The sequence below is a fragment of the Neodiprion lecontei genome, chromosome 5 (assembly GCF_021901455.1).
Source record: "Neodiprion lecontei isolate iyNeoLeco1 chromosome 5, iyNeoLeco1.1, whole genome shotgun sequence".
NCBI lineage: Eukaryota > Metazoa > Arthropoda > Insecta > Hymenoptera > Diprionidae > Neodiprion > Neodiprion lecontei.
Genome location: NC_060264.1, coordinates 3878699 through 3904940, shown reverse-complemented (window position 1 = coordinate 3904940; position 26242 = coordinate 3878699). Strand labels below are relative to the sequence as shown.

Genomic DNA, 26242 nt, shown 5'->3' with positions numbered 1-26242 from the left:
TGTAAAAAAGATTTCTTTTTAGTCAAGGAAAATTCACTAAAAATTTCCTATGTTTTGAGAACGTAGTTTTTAAGAACAATCGATTTTTGTGCGTTTTTTGTTAAAAACGTCCACTTACGATTTCCAAAAAACTTTGTAAAAGTTATTTTCGACCAATTCAGAAGAAAAAACACAATTTCATCCCCTTTACAACTTTTCTCCCAAATGCACAGTTTTCGAGTTACGGAAGATGACATATAAATCTCTCTAGTCATAAGCGACAGGTAGAAAAAATCTCAAAAAATTAAAAAATGTATATTTGGCGGAGTACAAGTAGGAAATAAATCGGTGACCAATTCTGTGGGGGTCGGGGTTAAACCTTGTTCACGTTCATTTGAACTACCCCATATAAATATACATATAATTATTTTTATAACTCTTCGTTTTTCACATTCCTAGTATTCCGTGGCCTTTTTAATACTGTATACGTTGAATATCTCGATACGCGTAGTTAGAGAATCGGGAGAAATATGCTACACCTTTGGATTTTTAAAGATTGTTGATTTTTTTATTTGCGTTGTTAAATTTTGTACCATTATTCTGCGTATTACAATCTTATGATCTCATATTATTCAATGGCAATACAGTATTTCATATTATTAGATTACGAAAATAAGTAATAAAAGGAGAAGTTACTAGTTTGTCAAATTTTTAAATAAATTGTGTTGATAGTTTTATTTTTATCTGTTTCAAGGCTAGTACCTCTGATTTGCTTACTCGATAAGTTGTTCTAAATTTACTTGGTAAAAAACAGATGAATATAGTGAGAAATGGGAATTTAAAATGAGTGAAATCATTTCTCTGTAAACTTGCAGTTTGTAAATCTTCCGTGACTAGCGTTAAAGTCAGTTTGGTTGCATAGTGCCTTTGTCTGTTCCTCAGCAACAGGAGCAGGATCCCACCAATTTGTACATAGCCAACCTGCCTCTCAACTTCAAGGAAAATGACGTCGAATCTTTACTTGCTCAGTACGGCCAGGTGATTTCTACCCGTATATTACGTGATCCAAATGGTCAGAGCAAAGGTGTTGGGTTTGCAAGGTAATACTAATTAAAACATCCTCCTTAGAATTAGTAACGATTATTGATCTTGTTAGTTCTGAAGATATTATATCTCATTACTTGGCATTGATGTGACACGAGTGGTGATCGTTTTGTATTCATATTTTTTAGAATGGAGTCAAAAGAAAAGTGCGAACAAATTATTCAGATATTTAACGGTAAAGCATTGCAAGGGGCAAAGGATCCGCTGTTAGTGAAATTTGCCGATGGTGGCAACAAAAAGAAATCCTTGTACAAGAGTCCCATATGGAGGGAATCTGGTGACGTAAGCAATTTCGTTTTTTTCTTATTTTTCTCTCTTACACGTTTATGATCCACCTACGAACAATTTTGATATTCCGTCCCTTCTATTTCTGTCTTGATAATATACACAATAGTTAAAATCGCCCTGACTTAGTTTTCAGCATATCTTGAACGAAATTTCTGTTGCAGAGTATGACTTTGAATTACGATGCTAGCGGAGTTGGCCAGAATGGTGTGGCAACGGCTCACATGTTGCCTGCTGCGACATTGGCTCAGTACGGTCGCCACTACGGCCAAGTTCCTGGTTACAGTGTTCCTGGAGGGCCTTGGGTCACTCCGTACATTGTGCAAACAGCACCACCGCACATGCAACAGGTTGACGTGAGTTTATATTTGCCTATCAGGGAATAGATAGCTCAGCTCTCCATGTTATAGAAATAATAACTGTATGTCATTTTAGAACAGAGACTGATAGTTAGATTCTGCATAACGACTGCATTTTTCTTTTTCATAATGTTAGATAATAAAAAAAATTTTAAATCATCAAATTTCTTACAGATGATGCCATCAGCGGATCCAAGCAATGCGCAGTATAGCATAATGCCCCAGCTAACGACACAAATGTCCACTATGCATTTAGGAACAGCTTCCGTGAGTTTTAATCGTCTTTTTAAAGAATTCTAGTTTCACATAATTGGCAGGATTACCTGTATCGACCGGAGTGAATATTTGATTTTAATTTTCAGTACATAGCAGCGAGTCCTCACCCATACCCGTATACACCGTACCCTGCACCTAGCATTATCCACACTATGCCAATGGGCGATTCTGAGCAGACGAGCAACGCGGCATCCCCGGACGACTCCTATCAACAATACCAGACTCAGCAGCCCAAGTAGGCCACAGTTTATAGGTTAGCGCGAGTATAGTTTTTTAGTAGCAGCCGAATTGACCAGAGCTGTTTTTTTCTTCAATTTTTTTTTTTTTTTTTTTTTCCCTCTGCAAAGTTGGTTTTTTTTTTTTCACACACTTGTTCATCACTTTTTTTTTATAATAGGACCGTTATGCTTCTGTAGAATTGTTACATTTTCGAATTTATTTTTCTATCAGAACACCGAATTTGAGAAAGGACATTGCGCTATATCAGCTTTTTTTTCTTCGCTCCTCGGAATGTACGTTTTTATCGAGCTCTGCATGAACAATGCTTTCGATAGATAGTTTATTATCACCAATGACCAAAATTTATTGTAAATAACCTCCGTGAAATGATAAATTAAAGATTAAACATACGAACTCATTTGTTCAGAGCAAAGTAATTAATGACAGATGGAATCATCTTGCTTGGTATATAAACAAATTGAGACATGGTGGAATATTTGTAAAATATATAAAACAAACTCTCATTTCATTTGATTATTATTAATGTCTTATTTTACAATCATTTAAGAATTTCGACTGCGTTTGTTCAAAGAGCGTTCAAGACTCGAGGAACATTCGCATTCAGTGATGATAATAAATCTGAAGAAGTATTTATTTTTGGTCGTTTTTATACAGTTGAATAAATAATTTGCTTTCTATTCTGTTTCAGATACGACTATACCGAGGGTTACATAAGTTAGAAGAGGTATACCTGTTTATATGAGGGATATTAAAAAAAAAAAATCTAAGAAATAGACAGAGAAAGAGAAAAAGAGAGAGGTTAATATACGTTACGTAAAAAAAAAAGTCAGAAATAAGATTCTTCCTCATGATAAGTTGACTTGCCAGCCATCTTTTATACATTTTATCCACCAGAATAAATAGGTGAAAAAAAAAGTAGTTAATATTTTGCAACGACAGTAGTAGAGTATGAATGTTGACATAATACGGGAGGTAAGAGGTTTGGGTACCGACCAATACGATCGGCACTAGCTCGTCTCAGCCTCTGTAAAAACCGCCAATGCCAATTTGTGTGTAGCTGACAATGACAAAGGAAAAAAAGAAAGAAAAAAAAAAGAAAAACTGATACAGGGCGATGGGCAGTTTTTTTTTTTTTTCTTTTTAGCGTTGAGCTGATAGGCTTCCAAGGTTTAACTTTAGGTGTATTACTTTACATTTACTACGGAGACGATAAGTTTGAAGAAACTGAACGCTTGAGAAATATGAATAAATATTTTAAAGAAAACCTAAACTATATATTAAAACGTGAAAAAAAAGTGAAAAAAAAAATAAAAATTGAAGACGACGAAATGAAGAATTAACGCTGCTCACATATACAAAGAAGGATTCTTCCCAAGAATTATAATATGTAAAGAAAGAAACAAAACCCACACTTCCAATACTAGAGTTGATAAAAAAAAAAAAGAAAAAAAATTCCAATTCAGTATGATTGTATGATACAAAACAGTACTACTCAATCCCCCTAACCGGACTGGTGCCAGCTGGCTGGCCGGTGACTTGGCCACTGTGGCGAAGGGGTTTACGAAGTAGATTGACTATATATATTATATCAATTGACTTTGATACATGTATATACATATATTACATATGGGTGATCGATGGTTCCAAATCCCTTCGCCCTTCATTAACGAACTGCCCCACTCGCTCGCACTTTCATCACAATTGTTTTTTTGTTCAGACATTCCAAGTTGGGCAGAGATATAATTATACATACATAACGGTAACGACATTAATATGTATGTATGTATACACTATATAAATTGCCACGTGGAGATTTTTAATCTAATGATATTTTCTATGACTACACTTTGCGTTTTTTTTTTTTCCCTGAAGTTACGTTTTTTTCGTTTATTTCTTTTCGTTGTTTTTCCTTTCCCTTTTATTTATTTATTTTTTTTTTTTTTTAAATTCACGGATGATATATTTTATGATAGAAGTGGAAAACGAAGTCGAAAATGTTCAGGATATATATAATTATTGTACGAGATGAGAAAAAAATCAGAAAAAGTGAAAAAGTAACTAATGAAAAAAAAAAAAAAAATGATTAAGAACCTAGTACTTTTTAGAAAACATTATATTTATGCGTACGGTTAACGAATCAATATCAGTTTTAATTGTACAGTAAATACAGATATTTTTTTTAGAATTGTGCCTTTTCAGACTAATCCACTTTAGACAGGGATATATGCTGAAAAATATTATAATATATTTTTACGTCGGTATATGCGAAACTTGAGCCAAATTTTTGATCTTCTAGTTAAGAAAGTATAATTGTTTCTGTGTTTGTAGCCGGTTAACCATTACTACTACTACTACTACTACTACTACTACTACTACTACTACCGCTACTACTGCTACTACTGCTACTACTATTACTACTACTACTACTACTGCAACTACTACTACTACTACTACTACGTTTGTTTGTTTGTTTATGAACTTGATAGATTTTTGTATGTGTATAGTTGCCACTAAACGGGATTGCCAGATTGTGCGTGACGATCTGCAAAGTCTAGGAAAAAGAAAAAGATTAAAGAAAAAGTTAAAGAAAATGGAAAAAAAATCAAATTTTTGGTGGGTCTCTCTCTTTAAATCTTTATAATGAACCCAACGATCTGCCGAGAGATCCTAATAGACTTGTTGATGACGGGATACACTAGCTAAAGAGTAAATTAATTTAATATATTATTGAGATTGAGAAGAAAACACGTTGTTATGTGTGACGATGAAGATAAAAGGAGAAGAAAAGAAGAAGATGATAAAAATATACCATGGGACAGGCAGAGAAGAATCGTCGGAGGGTTACTTGCACCCAAATTCCCCTTTGAACCTCTGTACAATGATATACAGCCATCAACGTCTCATGTGTGTGGTGCGTCTGGTTTTTAGATGAAAAGGAGTAAATAAATAAAGTATCGAGAAATGAAAAAACAGAAAGCTTTCTACCAAATATGTGAGTTCTGAGCTCAACAAATGGCGGGGCAGGTAGTTAGGTAGCATAGAGGTGATCGTAGCTATTATTATAATATTACATGAAATACGCTGTATTATTATAATTAACAATTACTATTATTGAACGTCATCTAAAGTATGAAAAGATTTTTACACTGTTGAAACTTGAAGTAAATAATATATTTAGTTTATTTTGGTACATCACAATTTGATGACAAAAAATGATAAGATGAAGAATAAAAACTAATAATAATAATAATTAATGGAAAAAAAAGAACATGGTATGAACTATTTTTTAAGAAACCGATCATTACTCGCAATTCGAGTCCATATGCAAGCGAAAATCCAATTTTGTGAACATAATTATTGTTGCACAATTAAACGTTATATTTGTCATCACTGACGACTGACAACAAAAAAAAAAATCACATGTGATTAAATAGTGAATTTCGAGAATTTTACTAATAGACTTGTACTAAATAACTAATATTATTGTGACGACCAAACACGAAAAAAACGGCGCATTAAAAGAGAGAAAGAGAGATAGAAATTAAAACGGGATAAAATAATTATCGAAACAGCTTCTGACTGAGAATGCGCAAGTTCCGGGTAGACACGAAAAAAAGAGAACGACGCGGAGGAAGAACCAGAGTATAATTATTGTATAGGATATAGGAGGATTAAGAAAGGGGAGTTGGAAGTAACAGTAGGATTAAACAAAAAAAAAAAAAGTAAATTTAAATGATAACAAGATAATTAGTTAAGAGTAATTGAGCATAAGAGGACTTGTGTAGCTAGTGTTGACTATGAATAGGATAGTATCTTAATTGATAAGGGACCTAGTGTGTAATTGATTAATGATTTAAGTAAGTTTATAGATAAATAGTTAGGTAGGTAGACGATAGTTAGGAATTAGGATATAAATGCCTCCCCCCCCCCCTTCCTTCCTCCCCTTTTAGCATGAGGGGGTGGCACCGTTCAGCCCATGCATCTCGCACCCGTCAAGACTGACTGGCTATTCATATTAATAATAAATCTTATTATTATTATACAACATATATTATATCTAATGTAATATAATAGTAAGGACTTGCTTGCTGCGCACCACGGGTCAGGTGCCTGGGCCGGCCGGATATGTTTCCAACATTTTGGAACTTGATTCCAAGCAATGCTGCTTTCTGTAAGCTTTCTAGAGAGAGAGAGAGAGAGAGAAAAAAAAAGAAAGAAAAACTTGAAACAGCAGATGTGTAGATTAGATATTGTAGTCGTTTAGCCTAGGCTTTAAGTAGAAAAACTAGGGTGTTTTTAAGTGACGTAACATTTAAGTGATATCAGCTTAAAAAGCAAGTCCAGATTATCTCGATGTTGCAGTTTTCAAGCATCATCATCATAATTCGACTTTGTTCAGTTTTTTTTTTTTTTTTCTTAGTTTTCAGAGCGAGGGAAAGAGCGAGAGAGATAGAGAGAGAGAAAGAGAGAGAAAGTTTTTAAGTCATTGTTTTTATATTGTTATAAGTAAAGGTTTCTTTCTTCTCATATTGGTTTGCTCTTGTTTTCTTTTTTCTTTCTGTATTTCATTCATTCATTCTTCGTTACATAACTACTAGTGTCTTCAATTGCGTTGAACAAAAAACAAAAGAGATTTAGCAAAAAATAAAAAAAAAAATAAAAAACCTAAAAAAACACAAAAAATGCAACAAAACAACACCAGAACGTGTATTGTTGACACAATACCCTGATTTTCGCTTATTTTTTGTGTTGTGTGGTTTGTGACCAATGAAAAACCCAAAACAAAAAAAAAAAACAAAAAAGAAACAAAAAAAGAAACAAAAAACAATGTCCTAGATTAGCGAAACAAAACTAAACAAAAAAATAAATAAATAAATAAATAAAGAAACTTAGATGTACGAGAATCGATTTAGAGTTAATTATTTTAAGATGGCGAGGCATAGCACGTAGTGAAAAAAAAAACAAAAAAAAATTAACAAAAAAAAAATCTAGACTAAGGCAAGTGTGTCATAGCTAGCTAAGGTAGGGACTCTTAGAAGTCGATAGGTGCTGTAATAAAACAAAGTTTAACAACGGTCAGAATTAGATTTTTCATGAAACTTGTATAAGGACAGGGCATACGCCACTAAAAGTGCCCTTAGTTTATTTTGGATCGTTTAAAAAGCTAGTCTTTGTGTGAGATAATGTGAGGGATTAGGTAGGGTCTTTCAAAAACAGATAGGGAGAAAGAATGAAAGAGAGAGAACGAGAGCGCTGAAGTAATTGGAGAGTGTGCGGCGTGTGTGGGTGTTTGGTGCGTTATCACCTAATTGGAGATTACGAGCGCGCCTTTACTCCCAACAAACCATCATCTGCCTATTACACGAACACGGACTGCAGACACACTGTTACTGTAAACTGCACACTGCAGGTGCATGCTCTGTGGAATGTTCTTATTAAAGAGCATGCGCCGATCAGTCTTAGAGTTACTTACAAAATATGGTTTGGTATTTTTCAAATGAAAAAATCAAATTCCTAATTATTATTATCCCTTATTTTTGATCAATAAAAGATCTGTTTTGGGGATTTTGTTGAATTTTCATTCATTAATGTTCGATTTCCTCTTCTTCCTATCCAGTTGAGAGTATTGTTCTCTTATGCAAAAGTCTCTGTCTCGCTTTTGTAAAGACAAAAATCAATTTTTTTCTTGTTATTTACCCTTTTGCAACAGTGTCTTTGCGGAGTAGAATAATTTTATACGTAAAGTACGAGAATTAAGTTTCATATTCCAACAACTTAAGTTTTTATTTAAAATTTATATTTTTTGAATAATTTACAAATGTTGATTTTTAGACATTATCAACCAATCGCGTGTTTCGACTTGAATATCCTAACAGTGTTGTCGGCCCCGCCAGATACCATGAATTTTGGATTGGACCAGTTGCAGCAGAGAACTTTGTCATCGTGTCCAGAAAGATCAAATAACGGTGCTTTGGGACTGTAAGAAGAATGGGAAAGGTAATATCGACACCACATAAAATGAAGTTCACGTTTATTAATCATGTCTAAGAATGTGTAGAGACTTTATGCACAAACCTTCGAGTATCCCAAAGCTTCACCTGGTTATCGTATGCTCCAGACAGAAAAAGGTATTGATCAGTCGTTGACCAGAAGACAGACTGCACCCATTGCGTGTGTGAAGTGAAAGTTCCCTTGACCACTGATCCCTCTGAAAAAAAAAAAAATATAATGCCAACGTTAGCAAACATCAACGATCATGAATATCCGAGTGATTTTACTACGTGGCATAGATTTCATCCTCACCTGACGATCTTGGGTCGTATAATCTGATATGCCTGTCGGCTGAGGCGGTGAGGAGAGCGTTAGCTAACGGCGAATATGCAACATCAAAGAAGCTCTTATTCCCTGGAATTTCATGCTTGATTCCACCAAGTTCTGTATCCCAAATTTTTAGCGTGTGATCCCATGACGACGTTACTATTTCAGATTTATCTGACCAGACTACACCACTAATTGCCTCTTTGTGGCCTTTCATCGTTATTTCTGGCGTCTGAAATTGCCCGAATTATATTGTTGATAAAAAAAAACTGGCCTGGTAAGTTTTACTGTATTTTTTATTCTCAATCATATAGTGAACATAATCAAATTTGCCATACAGATACTCACTCTAACTTTACCATGATCTGTTTTCAGCTTCTTTGAGGCAGACTCACCGTCATTGTTTCGATCGTCGACAGCTGTAAGAAAGAGTTTGATTTATGTGATTATTAATCGTATTAAAAAGATGTACAAGATCAGTTGCAAATATTGTTCAGTTCAAAGCCCTAAGTTAATTCATCAAATAACTCTCGTTCAGAATGCACCTCTTCGAACTTACAGGTGGACCAAATCTTCAGCATTGTATCCCATGATCCCGTGGCGATCAGTGTGGCATTATGATTGACTGCAATGTCTTCCAGCCCGCGTTCATGTCCACGACAAATTTGAACGCATTCTATTGAGTTACTTCTGATGTTCCAATCCCATAAAATGGCAGTTTGGTCTTGCGATGCACTGCAAGGAGCAAGAGATTAATGTGTTATTGTATTATATCTCATTAATTTATTGCAAGTAGATTTGTAGCGATAACATGAACGTTGTGTACTTCGCTTATAGTACCTAACAAACGTCGCCCTCTCATTGTCTAATGTTATCCAAGCCACTGCTTTAATGGGCGATGTGTGTCCTGGAATTGTGAGGTGATGTTTTCCTTTCGTATTCCAGATGTGCACGGTATTGTCGTAACATCCCGTCAGTATCCTGTAATTGGTGGAAAAAGTAGCAAATTACTACTGCTTTGTTATGTGTGAGTAAATTTCCCTAGCCAAAAAGTCTGTAATTTTGAAAACGTTGATGTAAAAATTGAAAACACTTGCCAGTTCTCTCTTACAGCAACTGCTGACACCCAGTCATCGTGTATGAGACAGTCTTGGGGTTCCGGAGGAGGATGCCGCTCCACATACTCGACTGAAACGACTTCCTCAGTCGTTACTCCACGCTCATTGATATGCTCGGCTAACGAGGTGCGCAGGAACTCATTGCAGACAAGAAAATCAAACTCTACAGTTGCAGTGGAGTCTGCAGATTCTGTATAACATTTGTTAATGAATCAGATTTGCAGTACAATATTTCTACAACAGATACGAGCTTTTCCAAAGTTCAGGAAATCTCACCTCTTAAAAGTTCATTGAGTATAGTATTCAGTTGATCAGTGAAAACTGTTGATGGCACAGACAATGGATAGTCTGGAACAGCGTACCTGAAAATCGAATTTGTGTAGATACAAAACAGTGAAATTTATATTGGCATTGTTTTAAAAGTATCAAATTTCTATATCCAGTTTACAAGAGTCTGCAGTACAGCCGACAGCCGTTTGTTCCACGTGTTTAGCTTTCACATCAAAAACCTGACTGAGCAAAACGTGTGTTCATACTCATATTTTTATATACTCACTGTTCTTGTTTCGTGGTGAAGCGTATTTGGATTTGCGGAACGTCGTCATCGACACTTGCCATCGCGACGGTATGCTATTGAAACTGTGAAATAACTGATGAAATGATTATTAAGTTAAAGCCGCTCCGTTCCTATTGTCAACCAACAATTTCGATCTAACTTAACCTTGTAACATACAACTATCATGTACAGAAAATGCGTAGGAGGAGTGAGGATACCCTCGTCACAGCTTGTCTCTCTCGCTCTACATTTGATTGGCAGATACGCTTCCTTTCAGCCAATCAGATGCGGAGTGAGAGAGACAGGCTATAACCAGTATGCCCGGGTATATACCTCGCTCTCTTATCACTTCGACTGCAATTTTCACGATGTGACGGCATGGGCGGCTACGTCCAGTAGTACGTATATGCTCTAAGAACCTAACCTATCTCAACTTAAAGCCGAAATTTTATTTCAGCGACAAGAAATTGCAGCGATGCGTTGGCGTATCAACCAATAACGGACTCGGATTTCTGTCAAACATCGATGTCGCCGTGGTGTAATTCCGGCCTAATCCAACCTAGCATTCCGGTTAACGTAGTTCGGCACGTGGTGAATTTTAAATAAGAATGTATGTAACAATTGTAGGATTAATGAAGGAACCGAATACTACGGGAGAAATTAAGAGATTACCGTTATTCAGTGTGAGAAACTTGCTTTAATCTAACCTTATACTCACAATCAGTGTAACGACAGTGTCAAACATGCGAATGAAGCGATCGACTGGGCCGAAATCGGGTACTCCGAAGAAAAAACCGCAGGAGGAAAATGACTTGACCGTGAAAAGGATCGGCGGCGGAAGCATAATCGATCACCGTCCGTTATTTTCCCATGATGGAGAGTAAGTCAAACATAAACCTATGCCTCTGATACTTTGATGGATGATTATCTAACCTCAAATTTAATTCTTTAGGTTATTATTTGTCGTTTGGAAGCATTCAATTAGAGCCTACAGCACTAGGACCGGAGATCTGGTCAGAGAATTTGAAGGAATTGAACACAAGATCGCAGGAATATCTTCGCACCCTGACAACAGAGATGTAGTTTTAGCTTGCTCAGACGTCGGTGAACTGATATATTGGAACTGCTACAAGGGTCTGATAATAAAAAAAACAGTATGTGTTCCAGAAAAATTCTCAATCAGTTTTTGTTCTCTTAATACCGGCTCATCATGGATTAACAATTTTCTGAAACAATTCGCAGAATCTTCAAGTTGATGATCGTGATGCAAAAATTAGGACATTTCATATTGTCAGATATCGGACAAGTGATGGAAGTAACGTTACCCAAGCGCTGGTCACCTATCTTATCGAAAGGAAAATTCATGTGAAATTGTTTGGTGTAGAGAACGGCAAAATCGCTCTACGAACTAAATTAGGGTACGCTATTTTACTTGAAACTTATCACTTTTTTTCTCTGCACTACATCATGTACATTGGAAATCAACCATGCTTGGGAGAGCAAAGAAAATTTATATTCTTTCATTTCAACCACAAGGAAAACAGAGTATCATACATATCCGTTGCACTAAAATCTCTTATTGCTAATGTAATAATTTAATTTGAAATATACATTTCTTCAGCATACCTCTCTGAATATCCAGAATTTTTACATTTTCAGCTCCATTTCTGATGAATATTATGTTGATGTTGTTGGGAGAGCTGGTGAACACTTAGTTGCTGTTGCGGAAGATGTTAATTTGCACATATTGAATCCTGCAGAGGATTTTGAAGGGATTTTGTAAGTATCGTGCCTATTATTTTGCAGTTGCTGATGGTACTAAATTTTTTCACCACATTTTACTCTTCTGTCATTTACTTTCTCCATAGACATAAAACGGGCAGACGGTGTACAGCTGTTGCTGGGCACCCTGACAGAGAATGTCTAGCCACCGGGGACTCGAGTGGCCGAATTTTAGTCTGGTTAAACATTCAACAACGTATGGTAATCAAGGCCACTTATCACTGGCACACACTTCCCGTCACCGAAATTGTCTTTAGTAGTACAGGTAAGCATTTGTTTCTGTTATTACTATTGACGGTGAATTGATTTTCAACAACTATACTATCTTAATGTGTTTCACTATCTTTAAGGAAGCCATTTGTACAGCGGTGGAGGCGAATGCGTGATGGTTAAATGGGTATTGGACAATGTTCAGCAAAAATCTTACCTACCACGACTTCCGGCTCCTATAAAACACCTCTCTCTAGCATCTGAGAATCAATACATAGCCATATCAACATTGGACAATGGTAATAATAACTTTTTTTGCATTGATAAATTCTACAGTTTGTAATCATACAGTGATTTAACATTAAAATATTGTTCCAGGCATCATTGTGATCAACCCTCAAAAGCAGATAATTTCTGTTATACAGAATTTTACTTGGGGTGTTGTTGGTGCAAGGAAAAATCTATTCCCTGCTGGTCTGATCGTTGATCCACGAACCAATTGTCTAGTACTTAACAGTCGTACCGGTCATGTCCAATTCTACAATACGCATACGAAAAGCCTTTTGTACAATGTAACTTTTCAATAATATAATTACCTCTATTAACATTTTGAAAGAAATAACTCGTTGATTGAAAAAAACGTCGTTAATTATCATCAATTTGTTGCAGATAAATATAACAGCTCAAAACTTATTAACGCAAGAGCGAAATACCGTCATAGCTAATACAGAGGTGACAAAAGTAGCTTTGAGTCAGGATGGCTTGTGGATGGGAAGTGTGGAGCAACGAGACGACGGGCTTTCCGAAATGGAAGTTAGGCTCAAGTTCTGGAACTTTGACACCGACACGCAAATGTACGAAACCGTTTTTAAGAATTATTATACTAATCCCAATGATAGGGATTACAATATAATTCTCATACCATTTCTCTGAAGTTAATTCAACCTTTTCTTTTTTTCAAGGTTCGTTTTGAACACATCGATAGAATATCCTCACAACGGTGCTGTGAATGCACTCCAATTTCAGCCTATGGCTTTGCTCAGCAGTGACGAGTTAGCTGTAGTTACAACGGGTGCTGATAAAAAATACAAAATATGGCGGCTAGTGGAGCCTACGTCAATATATAGTGAGTATTATTCTTCCTGAGGTTGCTGAGTATGATTTTGAATCAATCGTTTTCAACACTTCAGTTTGCAATTTTATTCTTTGTATTTACAGAAAAAATGAAACATTGGCAATGCTACAGCGTTGGATTGTACCGTAACTTGCCAGCTATCGATGCAACATTTTCTATGGATGGTTCTTTGCTGGCTGTGGGCTTTGGGCCGACTCTGACCACCTGGAACCCTGAAACAAACGAGCTTAAATGCAGCCTCACCCACAGCTCCTATAAACATATTATAAAGTGAGTTTTTAGTCTTGGATAAAATTAGTACACACGTAAATAAATTAATTTTTTAATTTTTGAGAAACTCGTACGTTAACAGTGCTGTAATCGGTTTGTAGAGGTGACTTGCGAAAGTAGATTTGTCGAAAATATTTGAATTGGACATACCTTGCAGGCGCATAGAATTTGGACGCAACGAAATGGGCCATCTAGTTGTCGTAGGATCCTCTAACCACATAGCTGTTTGGAACTTATTGACTCTTTCCATCACATGGACCGTTCATCTGAAGCTTTCGACCTTAACTGCAGACCCCATTTCGGTATACATGGCAGCATTTACGACCGACGGAACTTGTGAGAAAAAATCAAGGATTTATACCTAACAATTAATCCTTTAATCTAAATTCTCTCTGTAATCATTCTTCGCTTTTACACTCACAGTATACATATTTACTCCGAGTTCCTCAAAGCCGGTCTACACGAAAAAAACTCTCACCGACAAGGACAGCATCGTATTAGGGGCAAGTTTCGTGCCTCATTTGACTGCACCAAGACATGCATCGACTAACCTCTGGCAACAAAAGTCGCAGCTGTTCTTTTTAGACTCCAATCAGGTAAGACAAAAATTTTTCAACGTCATTCACGTGAAATTTAGAATTGAATGATTCTCAGCCACCTTTTAAATATGATGATATGTTTGATATTCAGGAACTCCTGACTCTAGAAACTGCATCGGAAATCAGCAAGTCCTTGGAAAATCTAAGTTTGAGCACAAATTTACCATCCACTGCATTTGGAGCTCTCATAGCTGCGCAGACTACAACTAGCGCAGAGCAAGTCGTTCCCTATACTTACCAAGAACTTGGAGTTCCAGGAATGGGTATCGTGCAAGAGGTGAGTTAATACACAGACAATTTACCGTCAGATTGATGTTAATTTTTTAGGAATTCTGGAAATTAGGAACTGATTGCCTCCGAATAATTTACGTACAACTTACGGATTTTTAAATAATATATTTGATTTCAAGATCGTTCACTTTTTGATTCTTCTACAAATCAACATGAATGAGATCAAAACACATACATTTAGTCCATACATTACAAGGTTTGCTTGGCTTATCTGTTTTTCATACGACTTTTTTTTCTTTTATTTTTTCTTCTACCTATGAAACTTATATTGTCTTTGGTATGTAACTCACTAAATATTTTTGTAACTTGTATTACGGGGTAAAAAACATTAACACATTATGCTTAAATCTTCAGACTTGAAGAATAAATTATCAACTATTTTTTTGAGTAAATATTATTTTTTTTCATACATTTTGTCTCTTCTAACGAAAGAAAAAAGGTACTTGGATTCTTTACGCAAAATTCGATGTATAAAACAATAACCATATCGAAATTCGTATAATCACTGGGTGAAAAAAGAATATGTGTATGTATATCGGTCATGTTCGCGTTAAAAACAGTCTTTGACTGAGTTGTGAAATGTGAATTTTCAATTGATGATGAAATAAAAAATAAAAAAATTTGGGAAACGAAATAGTGAGTTATGAATAGGAATATACTATAATATCAGTATTAAAAATAATAACATTAACAATAATGTAAGATATGCATAAATGCTGTTCTTGGGTATCAATTATCAATAACTGCCAATGAAAGTCGATATGGAGAGTAGATATTTGATGGGTCCAGATCGGCGACGTTCCGAGGCATCTCATTTAGTTTGAATGTTATCAATGTTTCCTTCCAACGCGATAATGACGGCATCTGCGAACCAGGTCGAATTTTCGATAACGCAAGCAATGCCATTGTGGTATTTGTCTCATGTTCTCAATTGCCTGTAACAATAATTTAACATAAAATTAATTTTCTGTTGGAATTTATACTGTCTACCTGCTACAAAGTAACAATTGGGTTAACATATGTATGCGTATTCGCTCATGTTACATTACATCGCGGCCTCGTGTCTCTGCACTAATTCCTCATCAGAATTGAGTGCATTTGCGTATAGCTTAAGGGGATGTGTTGAAGTGTTATAGTTTAGAATTGCGTATATGCAGACTTTGATATATGGATATAGTTGCATATCTGTACTAATTCCGCTTGAGAATTTGAGTACATTTGTATATAATTTAAGTAGTTTGATAATTGTTATGTAATCATGCTTAGGCCTCGAGACACTCTAAGTTGGTATTATATCTATACAAGGTATTTTTGTAATTCTATTTCTAATTCAGCAAGTGAACAAAAATGGATGTATGGAATAGTTTTTTTTTTTTTTTATTTTTTATTTTACAAATCCGTTCTACTGTACGAAGAAAAATGTGCAAACCCGATTCCATACGGGTTTTTAAAATTTTCGATCAACCTCATTACAATTTACAAGCAGATGTGACATACATTCTAGTTATGGAATTGAAATTTTTCTACATGATCGGCACTTGCGGCAGCAGAAGGGAAATTATGAGGGTTGCGCAAAGAGAAACGCGAAAGGGGGATATCAATTTGAAGATCAATTTTCTCGGTCGTCTACATCTATCTACATATCTATTTACCTACACATTCATGCGTATGTCTTGAGTACACGTTTAGAGAGTAACGAATGTCATGACGATGTTACGTATAACGCAACAGATTGTGTCCTAAATTTCAACACATGCGGTTTGATCGTGATAAAAAGCACCGGATATATAGACAAATATCTAATGATGCGGTTTGAATGCACACAAGACTTCCCGCGCTCGTTCGCTACTGCATATCACTATAGTTATATATGTGGGTGCGATCGAGATGACAAAATACGTACATAATCATGACGTATGCATGTACCAGTATAGATTGTGTAGGCTCACAATGTGCATTACTTCACACCTTACAGTCTACACACCTATATCAATTACCGGCGATTCGTTTGATCCAAATTTTTTCCGTCAATTAATAACATAGATCAATTTATAACTTGGTTAAAATTTGAGAAAAATTTGAAATAAATATTTTCAAATTATATGGACTGAAGATTTGAAACGCCGGTATGAAATCAAGATGGCCGCCGTTTATACACTTGAAATTTTACTTCTGCCATTAAATGATTTCCAGCGCTTACCGGTTATCGAACATTGCATCGCAGCGGACAAAGTGATGGCACAAATAGTTACGCTATCGTTTCATTCTGGTAGAAATTTCTAGAACGGAGAATTTTCCTTGGTACTTTACTCGCTACGTCTTGTATAAATGCATCGTATATCGTATGTTCCGATCCGGCGGTTCAAAGCTCTGTATTGTATGCAGCTGGAAAGTCTCTACAGCTTTCGCAAGCTCCTACGCGGTTCAACATGCCTCTGATATAAAGTTATGTGTGTGTACATGCATGCAAGCTGTTTTGCCGTTTGATTGTATCATTCGTACGGGATGGGTGCAACCCATATGATGCATATCTAACTACTCCGTAACAAAGGATTAAAGACAGGAAGAAAGCCTCTCCGTATACTCTACACAACATTATTACAACTGCATCGTTGACAATAATTTGCATACATAATACTGATATACTATAGCTACTGCCACTACGAATACTACGACGGGAGACATTACCCCAAACGTATTCAACGTTACTTTAACGTAGATGCATAATATCACGGTTATATTTGCATCACTGAAATTCATGGTTTATGAAAACTTATTCAATCATTCGATCATTCTATTCTGTTTCAATTATTGTTTTTTTACTCTCAAGAATCCCGTTCATACTGAATAATTGTGAAATGAAATTTATTTTCACGCGAAATGAACTCCTATTATTCCAGAATCTTCGGAAACATAAACTCGTCTGTTTTCGCTTACAGTAAACTTGAACGAAACAACGAAAACAAATTTTTCTTTTTTTTTTTGTTTTATTACGTCGAATGAAACAAGAAGTAAATTTCTCTTCTCTCAATGTACCTATTTATTATTATTTTTTTTTTTTTTCTTAAAAATTTATCGTATCAATTGTACATTTCAAAACTAATTGCGAACAGTGAAGTTTTCAGAGAGTTAATATTGTCTGACAATGAACGACGATTAACTTTCTCAAAGTTTTTCCAGAAAAGACCAGGATAAGAACTAAATTAAAAGCCAACAAACAAAAAGAAAGGAAGGGAAAAAAAAAAGAAATCTTCAATATTCTGATAGCAAATTCAGACTACACGTTTTAGGATCGTAAAAGACGAGTTTTAATACCGGTATCAAATCATCGTGAATGTATGTAGTTATAAAACTTACTGCCTCCGGATTTCCGATGGGTAGAGCTTCAGTCGTGATGTTGCTGGTCATAAAAACTACCAGCAATAAAAGACATGTGATAAGAAATCCCCCGAGATTCAGCTTCATTACCGCGACAAATTTCGGCTATTTGAATTATTATTATTATTATCTTTCGTCGAATTAAAAAGTACTCTATCTTCTTTATCAACTGAGGGAGAAGAGACTTTTCTTTTCACTGTAGATCTTTAAAGCGGACTATTATAGTCAGGCGCGAAATTTATCTGACAATTCGAAATCGTAGGATTTTTTGTTTTTTCACACAATTTCACCGATTCGACGATTCTGATTTCGTGTCGTTCTCTTGCACGGATCGTAATGTTATAAATCCTCTTCAAGATTCTTCAGGGGATATGTACGCTGATCGCGTTCGATGGTGGACTGACTTTCAGAAGCGTCCCCATGATTTGATATACGAGTTGCGACCCTCCACGGAACGCCCCCGGAACCCCCTTTTCCTCTGCCCCCCGTCGACGCTACTGCAGTCTTATGTGCCCACATTGTTCATTAACTTTACTCCGCATGATCGCCGCGGATGTGCGTTTCTCCGGAATTTTTATCCCGGAATTCCGCTTGATTAACTTTCTTCGAAAATCTTAGTCGCTACGATCGATCGTTCTCATCTTAAACTTAAAAAAATATCCAGGCAATTCAAGTCTCAACGAAAGCGTAATTTTTTTTTTTTCTTTTCAACCCTCACCCCGTATTACGCGACGCGATCGGCATGAAATTGAATGATAATAATTGTATGAAATATTTTCTCACGTGAATTATTTCGTTCTATTAAAAGAATAAAGATAATTTCTATTTCCGGAAAAATCAACAGATTATATGTATGAAAGTTTACCGAAAGCCTAATGCCTTCTTTATTTATCTTGACGTTTTGGTTTATTCTAGTTTGTTTGCCAGAATATTATATCAAGGCTCCATGCAAAAACTTATTCGGCACATTCTCGTAGGTTTATAAGGTAGAATTACACGGGCGAATTGTGATTTTGCAAATATTGTAGCAACGCGGGTAAATTTTGTCAATGTCATTATTACGAACCTGCAATAAAATATTTTGGAAGATTTGTGGTAAAGAAGGAATATCCTTTGCCTACTGCGTAAATATCAGTATATATGTAACTTTTGGATACATCACATTTATTTATATAATTCTGCACCGTAATCTACTCAACTTTGTTATTGAACTGTTTGAGAATTTCTCTTACTCATTATTTATAATTGGTGTAGAAGTTTCAATTAATTAGATTCGCGAGCGTTGTTGTTGTTATTATTATATTAATAAGATCCATCAGTCCTTGTACTCTCTTGTATTTGTATTTCAATACAGTTACCTCGGAATTTTACATCTTTGAAAGAGCTATCAGACACGGTAATAAATCAAAACATATTGCTGACCGTGAAACTATATCCCGCGTTATCGGTGTCACAGACATACATATCGTAATACTTTGCCAGAATAGTTCCACGGATATTAGTCACCAAAATGCCTACCAAAAATCATGCCGTTACGTATTGCAGGTCTGGTATATATACGTGGTGTAAGGTCAATTAAATATTTATCTTTTCAAAGCGAGACTCGGATTGAATTTTACGCAAGATTTAACTGACGGGAGTCAATTTATCACTGGATTATTAAGATATTATCATTTTTGGTTTGTTGTTTCGTTCCTAATCTCTGTTGTCTTGGAATTTTTCTGATCTTTTCCCCTCTATAATGTATTCTTCGTTAGCTATTAAGAACCCCGTTCTACCGTTCAATTATTATATAATCTATATTCATACTCGTAAACAATTCCCGGAATGTCAATAATTGTTTACGTATAATAACCCTGACGTACTCATTCATATCAGGCAAGAGGAAACAGATGGCAACCAAAACATTATGAACAGTCTGGTCGGCGTAAAAAATAATTGCTACAGTTTATTTGCATACATGTATAAGTATAATAATAAGGAAGGAAGACTTCGATACTGTTCTATTCATTTAAATAGATTATAACAGATTGAAAATCGGAATAAAAAAATTAAAAAAATAGATTTCAAGTGGAATAAATTTTGCCCGAGTGTTCCTGGAGTTGGAAAAGTTTCTGAAAGTTTTATTTGTACAGTCGAAAGACGTTACAGTTTTCGATCATCTAGTTTTTTGTTTTTAAATCAACGTCTTATCAGAAAGAGAACGAGTATTTTTTTTTTTCAATATTTCAACGTAATAAGTTGCCACTTTTTCTAATATATCTCATTGTCAGTAAACAGTGAAAATGCTACAGGGCGAGGGCATAAATATTATTCACTTCGTTGAACAGTCCCTTAAGATATTATACAATATTTCCATTCTTTTATGCTCACCCAATATCTCTACTGGGAAGTGCAAAAATTTTCGACTTGTTTGCAGACCTCTAATTCTTCAGTCTTATCATAATTAACACGCAGTTCAGTGAACTTTACTTCAGCATGTATGCAATGATCTCTTGCCATTGGAACGTTAATGTCCCACAATTATTGATAATTTTTCAGTTTGCAACATATTCAATTACGCGCAGTGAATTTTTGCCATTTCCTTTGACACGTGTAATTACGAAAAAAAAAAAGGAAAGAGAGAGGAAAGAACAAATGCACCATCGTATTGGTTTTATTTAATTAAAAATAATCTTAACTACGTTAAGTCGACACCTGAGGTTCACGTGTAGTTTTAGCCTTCTGCATTTCTTACACAATTACACGTGGGTGACGCGTTGATAAAGTGAAAAGAAATGATAAGCTGTGGAGAGATTATGTCACTTGTACAATATTTATTCATATTGTGGAAAGGTTGACTCGGCGAATGGCCTGAATTTGTTAGTATCTTGATTTCTTTGGTTTTACCCACTGGTATTACAATTTTACTGTTCAAATATTCTTTTCTTATAAAACATACGTAATTGGATCTGTCGCGGTTTTGTCGACTCGCATCATTGCAACTCCGAAATGTACCGTGCGTTTAGCACCGAAATAAAACTGAATTTTAGCTGATGGAATATATGACAAAGTCGCAGATATACCAATCTTCCGGCGAGGCAGTGCACGCGACAGTGTGCACTGTAATTAGAACAACGAGGATAGTTAATGACAGAATAAATACAGTCGTCATACTCGAACGCCCACCATGCACGAGCCTTACGTCAAACCAGCCAAAACTGCATTTATTTCACTCAACCAACGTCTCACAATTTCCACACAACGCTGCGAGCCTATCCGAATTAAGTGAATTCCACGGAATCGTTAATTACACCTTGTCGTCATTTGGCTGATCAGTTTCCGCGCTCATTCGAGGCCTGTGAGTCAGCTTCCGCAAAATTCATTCTACCTCGTTTATTTATTCCTCTTTCATATCATCGCCACCTTTCAATCAATATTTCAAATTATCACCTTACACTTCGCACTTTTCATTTACATTTTCCATGCAACGAAGCAGCCTAGAGTGCTTTGAAAATTTCAATTGTCCGTACGCGAGAATATACTGTACATATAGATATACATGTATATACATTTCACATACCTCTACCCATTTATAGAAGTTTAATGTTTAATCAGCACAAAAGTTTTGCACTAGTTTACCGCAGTCTGTGAAATCAGGTCACGCGCAAATCGTAAAGCGAGAAATTTCAAACAAAGCTCCGACATAACATATCTTACACATACGTCTGGCTTCTTAGACATTCTAATTCTATCTACGTTTTCCCAATCATTATGGTAAATACCAAATGGTACCTTCAATATTCATCGCTTTAGTAAAATTGATCATTATTATTTTTACAGCTACTCAGCGTGCCGTCTCACACTTTGCCACCGATGAGATTGCTCTGTGCTCCGTTCATCTTTTCTATGATCAGCGTATCGCCATCGAAGCAGAGGAGAAAATCTATTTCAAAAGACAATTCTGCCAATGGGTAAATTATTGTCACCTATTTGAATATTTCGTTGCCTTTTTTTTTTTTTTCCTCTTTTGGTTGGATCAAAATTTGGAAATATTTATGAATTGTGATTAATTGGTTTTTTTTTTCGTTTTCGTCACATTTAGCGAAACTATGAATGATAATCGTGATAATGATTCCGGAAATGAGAGCGACGAAAGGTTTGCTGCTTCAAGGACGGAAATATCATCGCCGAATACTTCCAAACCGATGGACACCTCGGATGAAGATGAAGAGCGGCTGATTCACTTCGACTGGTCATTGTTTTCACATTCACTGTCTGCAATTCTTCTCAGCAGAGATGTTTCGGAGAAGTAATCGAGCCTCGTTATAAGCTTATTTTATTATTTGTTATATAATTATTAAATATTTTCAGCTTTCGGTAATATTGATTGGCTGAAAGACAATGTCAAGCATAATTATAAGGAGAATAAAATAATTATCGCAGCTGAAAGTAAATAGTGATTACAATTCATTCTTTATTCCATGCAGTGTACAGATATTACACGTAGTAATTTTTTGTTCTTTTTTTCAGATCCCCTAAAAACAACTAATTTTATTTTAAAATCGTAGTTCAGCTATACAGATAAATGTTGGTAGATGAGAGAGATGAGCGAAATCACAATGTCAAACTAGCTTAGGATCTGGTGAGTGTGCAATTGATTAATAAATTACTAGTATAGCTATCAACAAGGCATGGGCAGGTTGTGAAGACGTTTTGAAAATTCGTGGAGCTCCGTTACAACCTCTTTGATTCTTGAATCGTACATTGTGTCACGTTTCATGTTGGAAAGTACAACGTCTCGTCTATCGTTGTAAACGTATTTGGCGTACGTCACTGGGTTATTCATAACTGTAGCGCCAAGGGCTCCGTCCAACAATACGGTCGGTAGGTAGATCATGGCTGTGACCAAGGCACCCAGTTTTTGTTCTTCCATACCTTTTACGATGTCTGAAAAGGATGGCGGTTCTATGGGAGGGTCGTACATGGCCAGAGTTTCACAAAGCGTCGAATAGTAATGGCTCACCATCGCCTCTCCTCGTACCTCTCTCAATTTTTGTGACGCTGTCAGGTAGAGCAGCATGGCAATGTCGTAACCCGGTGGTGAGTATCTGACCAACTGAAAGTCTACGACGTAGCAAAGTGGCGGCTTGTCTTTGTTGAACATAAAGTTGTTGGACCAAGGATCTGAGTGGCTCACTACATTTTGCAGGGAACGTGACGGCTTGTTTGCTTCGAATACTTCTTGGCAAGCTTCTGGTATCTGACTTGCATCTAATCCCAGCTGTTCGGCAACCGCAACTGCTACTTTAACACCTGCTTTGAACCACATGAGTTGCTTTCCGTACTCTTGGATCCCAGTTTCTTGGAAAGCCTCGGGGAAAATTTCTATTAAAGGTTTACCAAGACGAGCCTCTGCTCCCAATGACGCTGCATGCATTCTTGCCAGTGCGGATAATGCCGCGTTTATTGATTCTTCGTCGAATAGTTTTTCACGCATAGAAAATCCGCGCGATTGTAATTCTTCTAACACGATCACTTCGTTGTGAGCAAGGTAACATTTTGGACCCCATCTTTCACCAGGGTAAAATTTATCAAGCTCCGGAACAATGTAGTTGAAGAATAACACTTCTTTTATAAATATCTTTGTCTCACTGACGTATTCTGCTTGGGTTGGTACTTCGTTGGGGACAGCTTTGACAAAGTATAACTTTGTTTCCTCGATTGACGAGTTTGGCTTGAGAATCGTGACTTTCAGTTGTTTGTGCGACGCTAGAAATCCCAGTTTCTCGTCTGAATACGGCTGGATACTGTAGCCAATGAGTTTTGCCTCGGGTCCTTCGTCTTGATATACAATGTTCTTCACGTTTTCTAAATTCAGTAGTTCAGGCTCGGTGGATATCAAAACATTTGACCAGTCAACGGCAACGTTCTCTTCGTTCTTCACCAGCAGCTCCATTGATCCAGGTACTCCGATGTTCAGTTCGTTGCAACAACACTACCAGCAAACTGCTCAGGAGAGCTCTTTTCCAGTTTAATTTATCCTTTAGGGTAAAAGCGTCTAGCCATGTGCAGACTGTGTGAGTAGTATGAGTAAATGAAAAATGATGAGGCAATTGTTTGTTTCCCGAATACATTTCTGCTATTTTATGGCTGTAAATTATACCAAATCTAGATTTGATTTATTGTGCATCGCGTAACAAAAGCCAATACGGTATTTCTACTATGCTCAGTATACCAGCACCCATAAAAAGGCTCACTGTACTGCCGACCGCCACTGTTGAACAAGAATGTATTTGCATTATTATTATTATTTTCACACTCCATTAATGCTAAAACTTGGAAAAATGATATCACTCTGTGACAGTATAATAAAACTAACACAGTTTAGTTACATCTCAGATCTCCGTCTTTATATTCTGATATCTTACCTGCTAAGTCTAACAAGCTCCGAACCACATATCGCCTGAACCGATAACTTGGTAGCTCAAGGAGTTCAAGATGTATGCCCTGGGATATTTTGAACCGCGAAAATTCAGCAATTGCTTGTGGATTTTGAAATATTTTGATTACTGCACTCTCGCAGTCAGGTATACATCGATGCTTCGAGACTTCTTCGTTTATAGCAAATGCATTTTGATTATGAATGCATTGGAGACCTGTGTAGTTGCAAACCGGCATTCGAGGTGTATGAGGAAAGAGGTGACTAACGCAGCCACACCGCGTCAACATATTTTCCATTTGCAGCTAAGATTAATTTTTTTCACATTATTTAGAAGATTAATCGATCAGTCATAAAAATAAATCTAATTTCGAGTTCTTTAACCCTGAAGCATTGGTGTTTTTCAGAATTGAAGTAAGGAACGTGCCACGCTGTCTTTGATACGTACTTCTATAACACAACCGTCACTACTGTACCACTTATAGTACAGGACATTATCTGTTTCATCGGATAGGCGGCATCTGCGTCTCTCCATAGGTATGCTTCTCAAACCATCGTCGTTGATCGTTTCTTGCAAGTTGTAGTAAATGCTGACAACCTTACCAAACTTTGTATAGATTTCTCTATCTCCGTGAGTTAGAGCCGTCGGTATTTCCAAATTGTCATGAACAAAAACCTGAGAAGAACGAACCACAGTATTCATTATAGGTATTCAAATAGATACCTGTCCCATTTACTGTTTTAGTGCTTCTGTACAAACCTGAATATTTACTGATTGTTCAGATAAGGCAATTGTCGTTAGGCCTACATGCAAGTAGCCAAGTCCAGTTTTTCGGTTCATTGTAAACTTATTCTTCAAAGTATCACCTGATTTTGTTTGCGCTGAATTGATCGCATAGCATGTCCCACCAACCGTTTGTAGCGGATGAAATTCCTCACAACAATCAAACTTTATTGATTTCCAATAGCATTCGGTCAATAGTTCAGTGCAGTTAACGACTGACTGTTTGAATCATGAAAGAAATTTGATTTAATTGCTTTTGTAAATACGTGACACAGTTGGCTGAAATCTGCAAACTCCTTAATAAAATTTATCTGAGACCTTGCAGGGAATTGACACTCAGTTTCAGATAAAATTCACGTAGATATTATGAGAGTACAGTAGCTCACCTCCGTGAAAAGACTGACAATATCGTCAGAAGTCAACTTGGTAAATTCGTTTGTAACCTGTTTACTGGATTTTTTGGTGATACCAGAAAATAGCCAGCGCCATGCGTAGGGATTTATTTTGGAACCAAATTTTTTACTGTGTCTAAAAAACGAAAAAACAAAAATTTTACCTACTCAACGCACCATATCCAATATACAATTTTTACAAAACCTTGACACATTTTATTTTTTCAGTTTTTAAAACATACAAAGAGTTAGCGGTGATCAGGGATTTTGGAACGGTACGCATGCAAACGCTAAGCGATGGTAATTTCGTTTGCCAATTGAGGTACGTGCTTTCTATGGTGAACGCAACCGATCGATTCAGAAAAGCATCCAACGAATTGTTGATCATTGTTATACAGCCCCACCAGCACAGAGCACAAGTGACTAGCCAAAATAATCTGCGATTCAATAGGAGAAAAATAATTATGTCCGCTATTGTATATCAACACTTGAAAAAAAATTCAACGTAGTGTACCTTTCAGTCCAATGTAGACCATCTTCGACTACGTACCGAAGTCCATGGACATTAGAATTACTTAAATACCGTTTTAGAGTAATCCATGTTTTGGAAGTACGAGTCATTGCTTCAATGCGCGAATGATTTTTTTTATCATAACACAGATATTATAAAGCGAAGCATACACGCAATTAGCGCATCAATTATTCATAATGAAAACATGTCTCGTACGTGACGAATCAGTATCCG

At 36.2% G+C, this 26242-nt stretch overlaps 5 protein-coding genes, 1 long non-coding RNA gene and 1 other non-coding gene across 28 annotated transcripts in view; 3 read left to right on the top strand and 4 right to left on the bottom strand.

Moving 5' to 3' along the window:
* The window catches only part of LOC107227484 (protein alan shepard), a 42824-nt gene extending 35540 nt beyond the window's left edge, over positions 1-7284 (top strand). For 13 of the 19 annotated variants that reach the window (XM_046740943.1, XM_046740941.1, XM_046740944.1 and 10 more), the window contains 6 exons: positions 922-1079; positions 1212-1365; positions 1533-1724; positions 1902-1994; positions 2090-2238; positions 2932-7284. In XM_046740943.1, the coding sequence (XP_046596899.1) occupies positions 922-1079; positions 1212-1365; positions 1533-1724; positions 1902-1994; positions 2090-2238; positions 2932-2962 (777 nt within the window). In that variant the 3' untranslated portion in view covers positions 2963-7284. Of the gene's footprint in view, positions 1-921; positions 1080-1211; positions 1366-1532; positions 1725-1901; positions 1995-2089; positions 2257-2931 lie in introns of all 19 variants that reach the window. The other 6 variants (XM_046740950.1, XM_046740948.1, XM_015668638.2 and 3 more) reach the window with 3 other exon arrangements.
* Positions 7285-8001: 717 nt separating this feature from the next.
* Positions 8002-10427, bottom strand: LOC107227482 (ribosome biogenesis protein WDR12 homolog). The gene is made up of 9 exons (XM_015668632.2): positions 10236-10427; positions 9956-10041; positions 9659-9869; positions 9402-9542; positions 9121-9296; positions 8910-8980; positions 8547-8793; positions 8319-8451; positions 8002-8220 (listed from the first exon to the last, which is right to left on the bottom strand). Exons 1-9 carry the CDS (start codon positions 10295-10297, stop codon positions 8082-8084), a joined length of 1266 nt encoding a protein of 421 aa, XP_015524118.2. The 5' UTR covers positions 10298-10427; the 3' UTR covers positions 8002-8081.
* Positions 10428-10728: 301 nt separating this feature from the next.
* LOC107227481 (WD repeat-containing protein 75) lies at positions 10729-22336 on the top strand. Of its 2 annotated transcripts, XM_046740936.1 has the most exons (16): positions 10729-10845; positions 10960-11115; positions 11188-11389; positions 11478-11653; positions 11895-12014; positions 12104-12282; positions 12368-12526; positions 12606-12799; positions 12897-13081; positions 13190-13353; positions 13446-13632; positions 13790-13968; positions 14056-14228; positions 14323-14508; positions 21723-21853; positions 21985-22336. In XM_046740936.1, exons 2-16 carry the CDS (start codon positions 10979-10981, stop codon positions 22193-22195), a joined length of 2583 nt encoding a protein of 860 aa, XP_046596892.1. In that variant the 5' UTR covers positions 10729-10845; positions 10960-10978; the 3' UTR covers positions 22196-22336. The 2 variants fall into 2 exon arrangements, with proteins under 2 accessions (XP_046596892.1, XP_015524117.2); XM_015668631.2 differs by having other exon boundaries at positions 10775-11115.
* Positions 14613-25918, bottom strand: LOC107227483. Of its 2 annotated transcripts, XR_006904591.1 has the most exons (3): positions 25908-25918; positions 17880-18299; positions 14613-15457 (listed from the first exon to the last, which is right to left on the bottom strand). It is a non-coding gene; the product is annotated as an uncharacterized LOC107227483 (transcript). The 2 variants fall into 2 exon arrangements; XR_006904590.1 differs by lacking the exon at positions 25908-25918 and having other exon boundaries at positions 17880-18665.
* Positions 22337-23913, bottom strand: LOC107227472. Of its 2 annotated transcripts, XM_046740952.1 has the most exons (2): positions 22906-23913; positions 22701-22829 (listed from the first exon to the last, which is right to left on the bottom strand). In XM_046740952.1, the coding sequence occupies exons 1-2, from the start codon at positions 23836-23838 to the stop codon at positions 22821-22823; spliced, it is 942 nt and encodes a 313-aa protein (XP_046596908.1). In that variant the 5' UTR covers positions 23839-23913; the 3' UTR covers positions 22701-22820. The 2 variants fall into 2 exon arrangements, with proteins under 2 accessions (XP_015524106.1, XP_046596908.1); XM_015668620.2 differs by having other exon boundaries at positions 22337-23892.
* On the top strand, positions 22393-25847 carry LOC124294662. Its single transcript, XR_006904592.1, has 3 exons — positions 22393-22524; positions 24729-24858; positions 25726-25847. It is a non-coding gene; the product is annotated as an uncharacterized LOC124294662 (long non-coding RNA).
* LOC124294660 (sodium channel protein Nach) lies at positions 24032-25885 on the bottom strand. Its single transcript, XM_046740954.1, has 6 exons — positions 25740-25885; positions 25492-25633; positions 25082-25324; positions 24770-24997; positions 24311-24626; positions 24032-24156 (listed from the first exon to the last, which is right to left on the bottom strand). Exons 1-6 carry the CDS (start codon positions 25883-25885, stop codon positions 24062-24064), a joined length of 1170 nt encoding a protein of 389 aa, XP_046596910.1. The 3' UTR covers positions 24032-24061.
* Positions 25919-26242: the final 324 nt, after the last annotated feature.

Coding starts and splice junctions, on each gene's coding strand:
- LOC107227482 (XM_015668632.2), bottom strand. CDS start 10,297: ATGGCAAGTGTCGATGACGACGTTCCGCAAATCCAAATACGCTTCACC. Junction 9,543..9,658: donor GTTGCTGTAAGAGAGAACTG/GCAAGTGTTTTC, acceptor CACCAATTACAG/GATACTGACGGGATGTTACG. Junction 8,452..8,546: donor ATACGACCCAAGATCGTCAG/GTGAGGATGAAA, acceptor TTTTTTTTTCAG/AGGGATCAGTGGTCAAGGGA.
- LOC107227481 (XM_046740936.1), top strand. CDS start 10,979: ATGCGAATGAAGCGATCGACTGGGCCGAAATCGGGTACTCCGAAGAAA. Junction 12,015..12,103: donor GAGGATTTTGAAGGGATTTT/GTAAGTATCGTG, acceptor CTTTCTCCATAG/ACATAAAACGGGCAGACGGT. Junction 21,854..21,984: donor AAAGACAATTCTGCCAATGG/GTAAATTATTGT, acceptor CGTCACATTTAG/CGAAACTATGAATGATAATC.
- LOC107227472 (XM_015668620.2), bottom strand. CDS start 23,838: ATGGAGCTGCTGGTGAAGAACGAAGAGAACGTTGCCGTTGACTGGTCA.
- LOC124294660 (XM_046740954.1), bottom strand. CDS start 25,885: ATGATCAACAATTCGTTGGATGCTTTTCTGAATCGATCGGTTGCGTTC. Junction 25,634..25,739: donor CTGATCACCGCTAACTCTTT/GTATGTTTTAAA, acceptor TTCGTTTTTTAG/ACACAGTAAAAAATTTGGTT. Junction 24,998..25,081: donor AACAATCAGTAAATATTCAG/GTTTGTACAGAA, acceptor CGTTCTTCTCAG/GTTTTTGTTCATGACAATTT.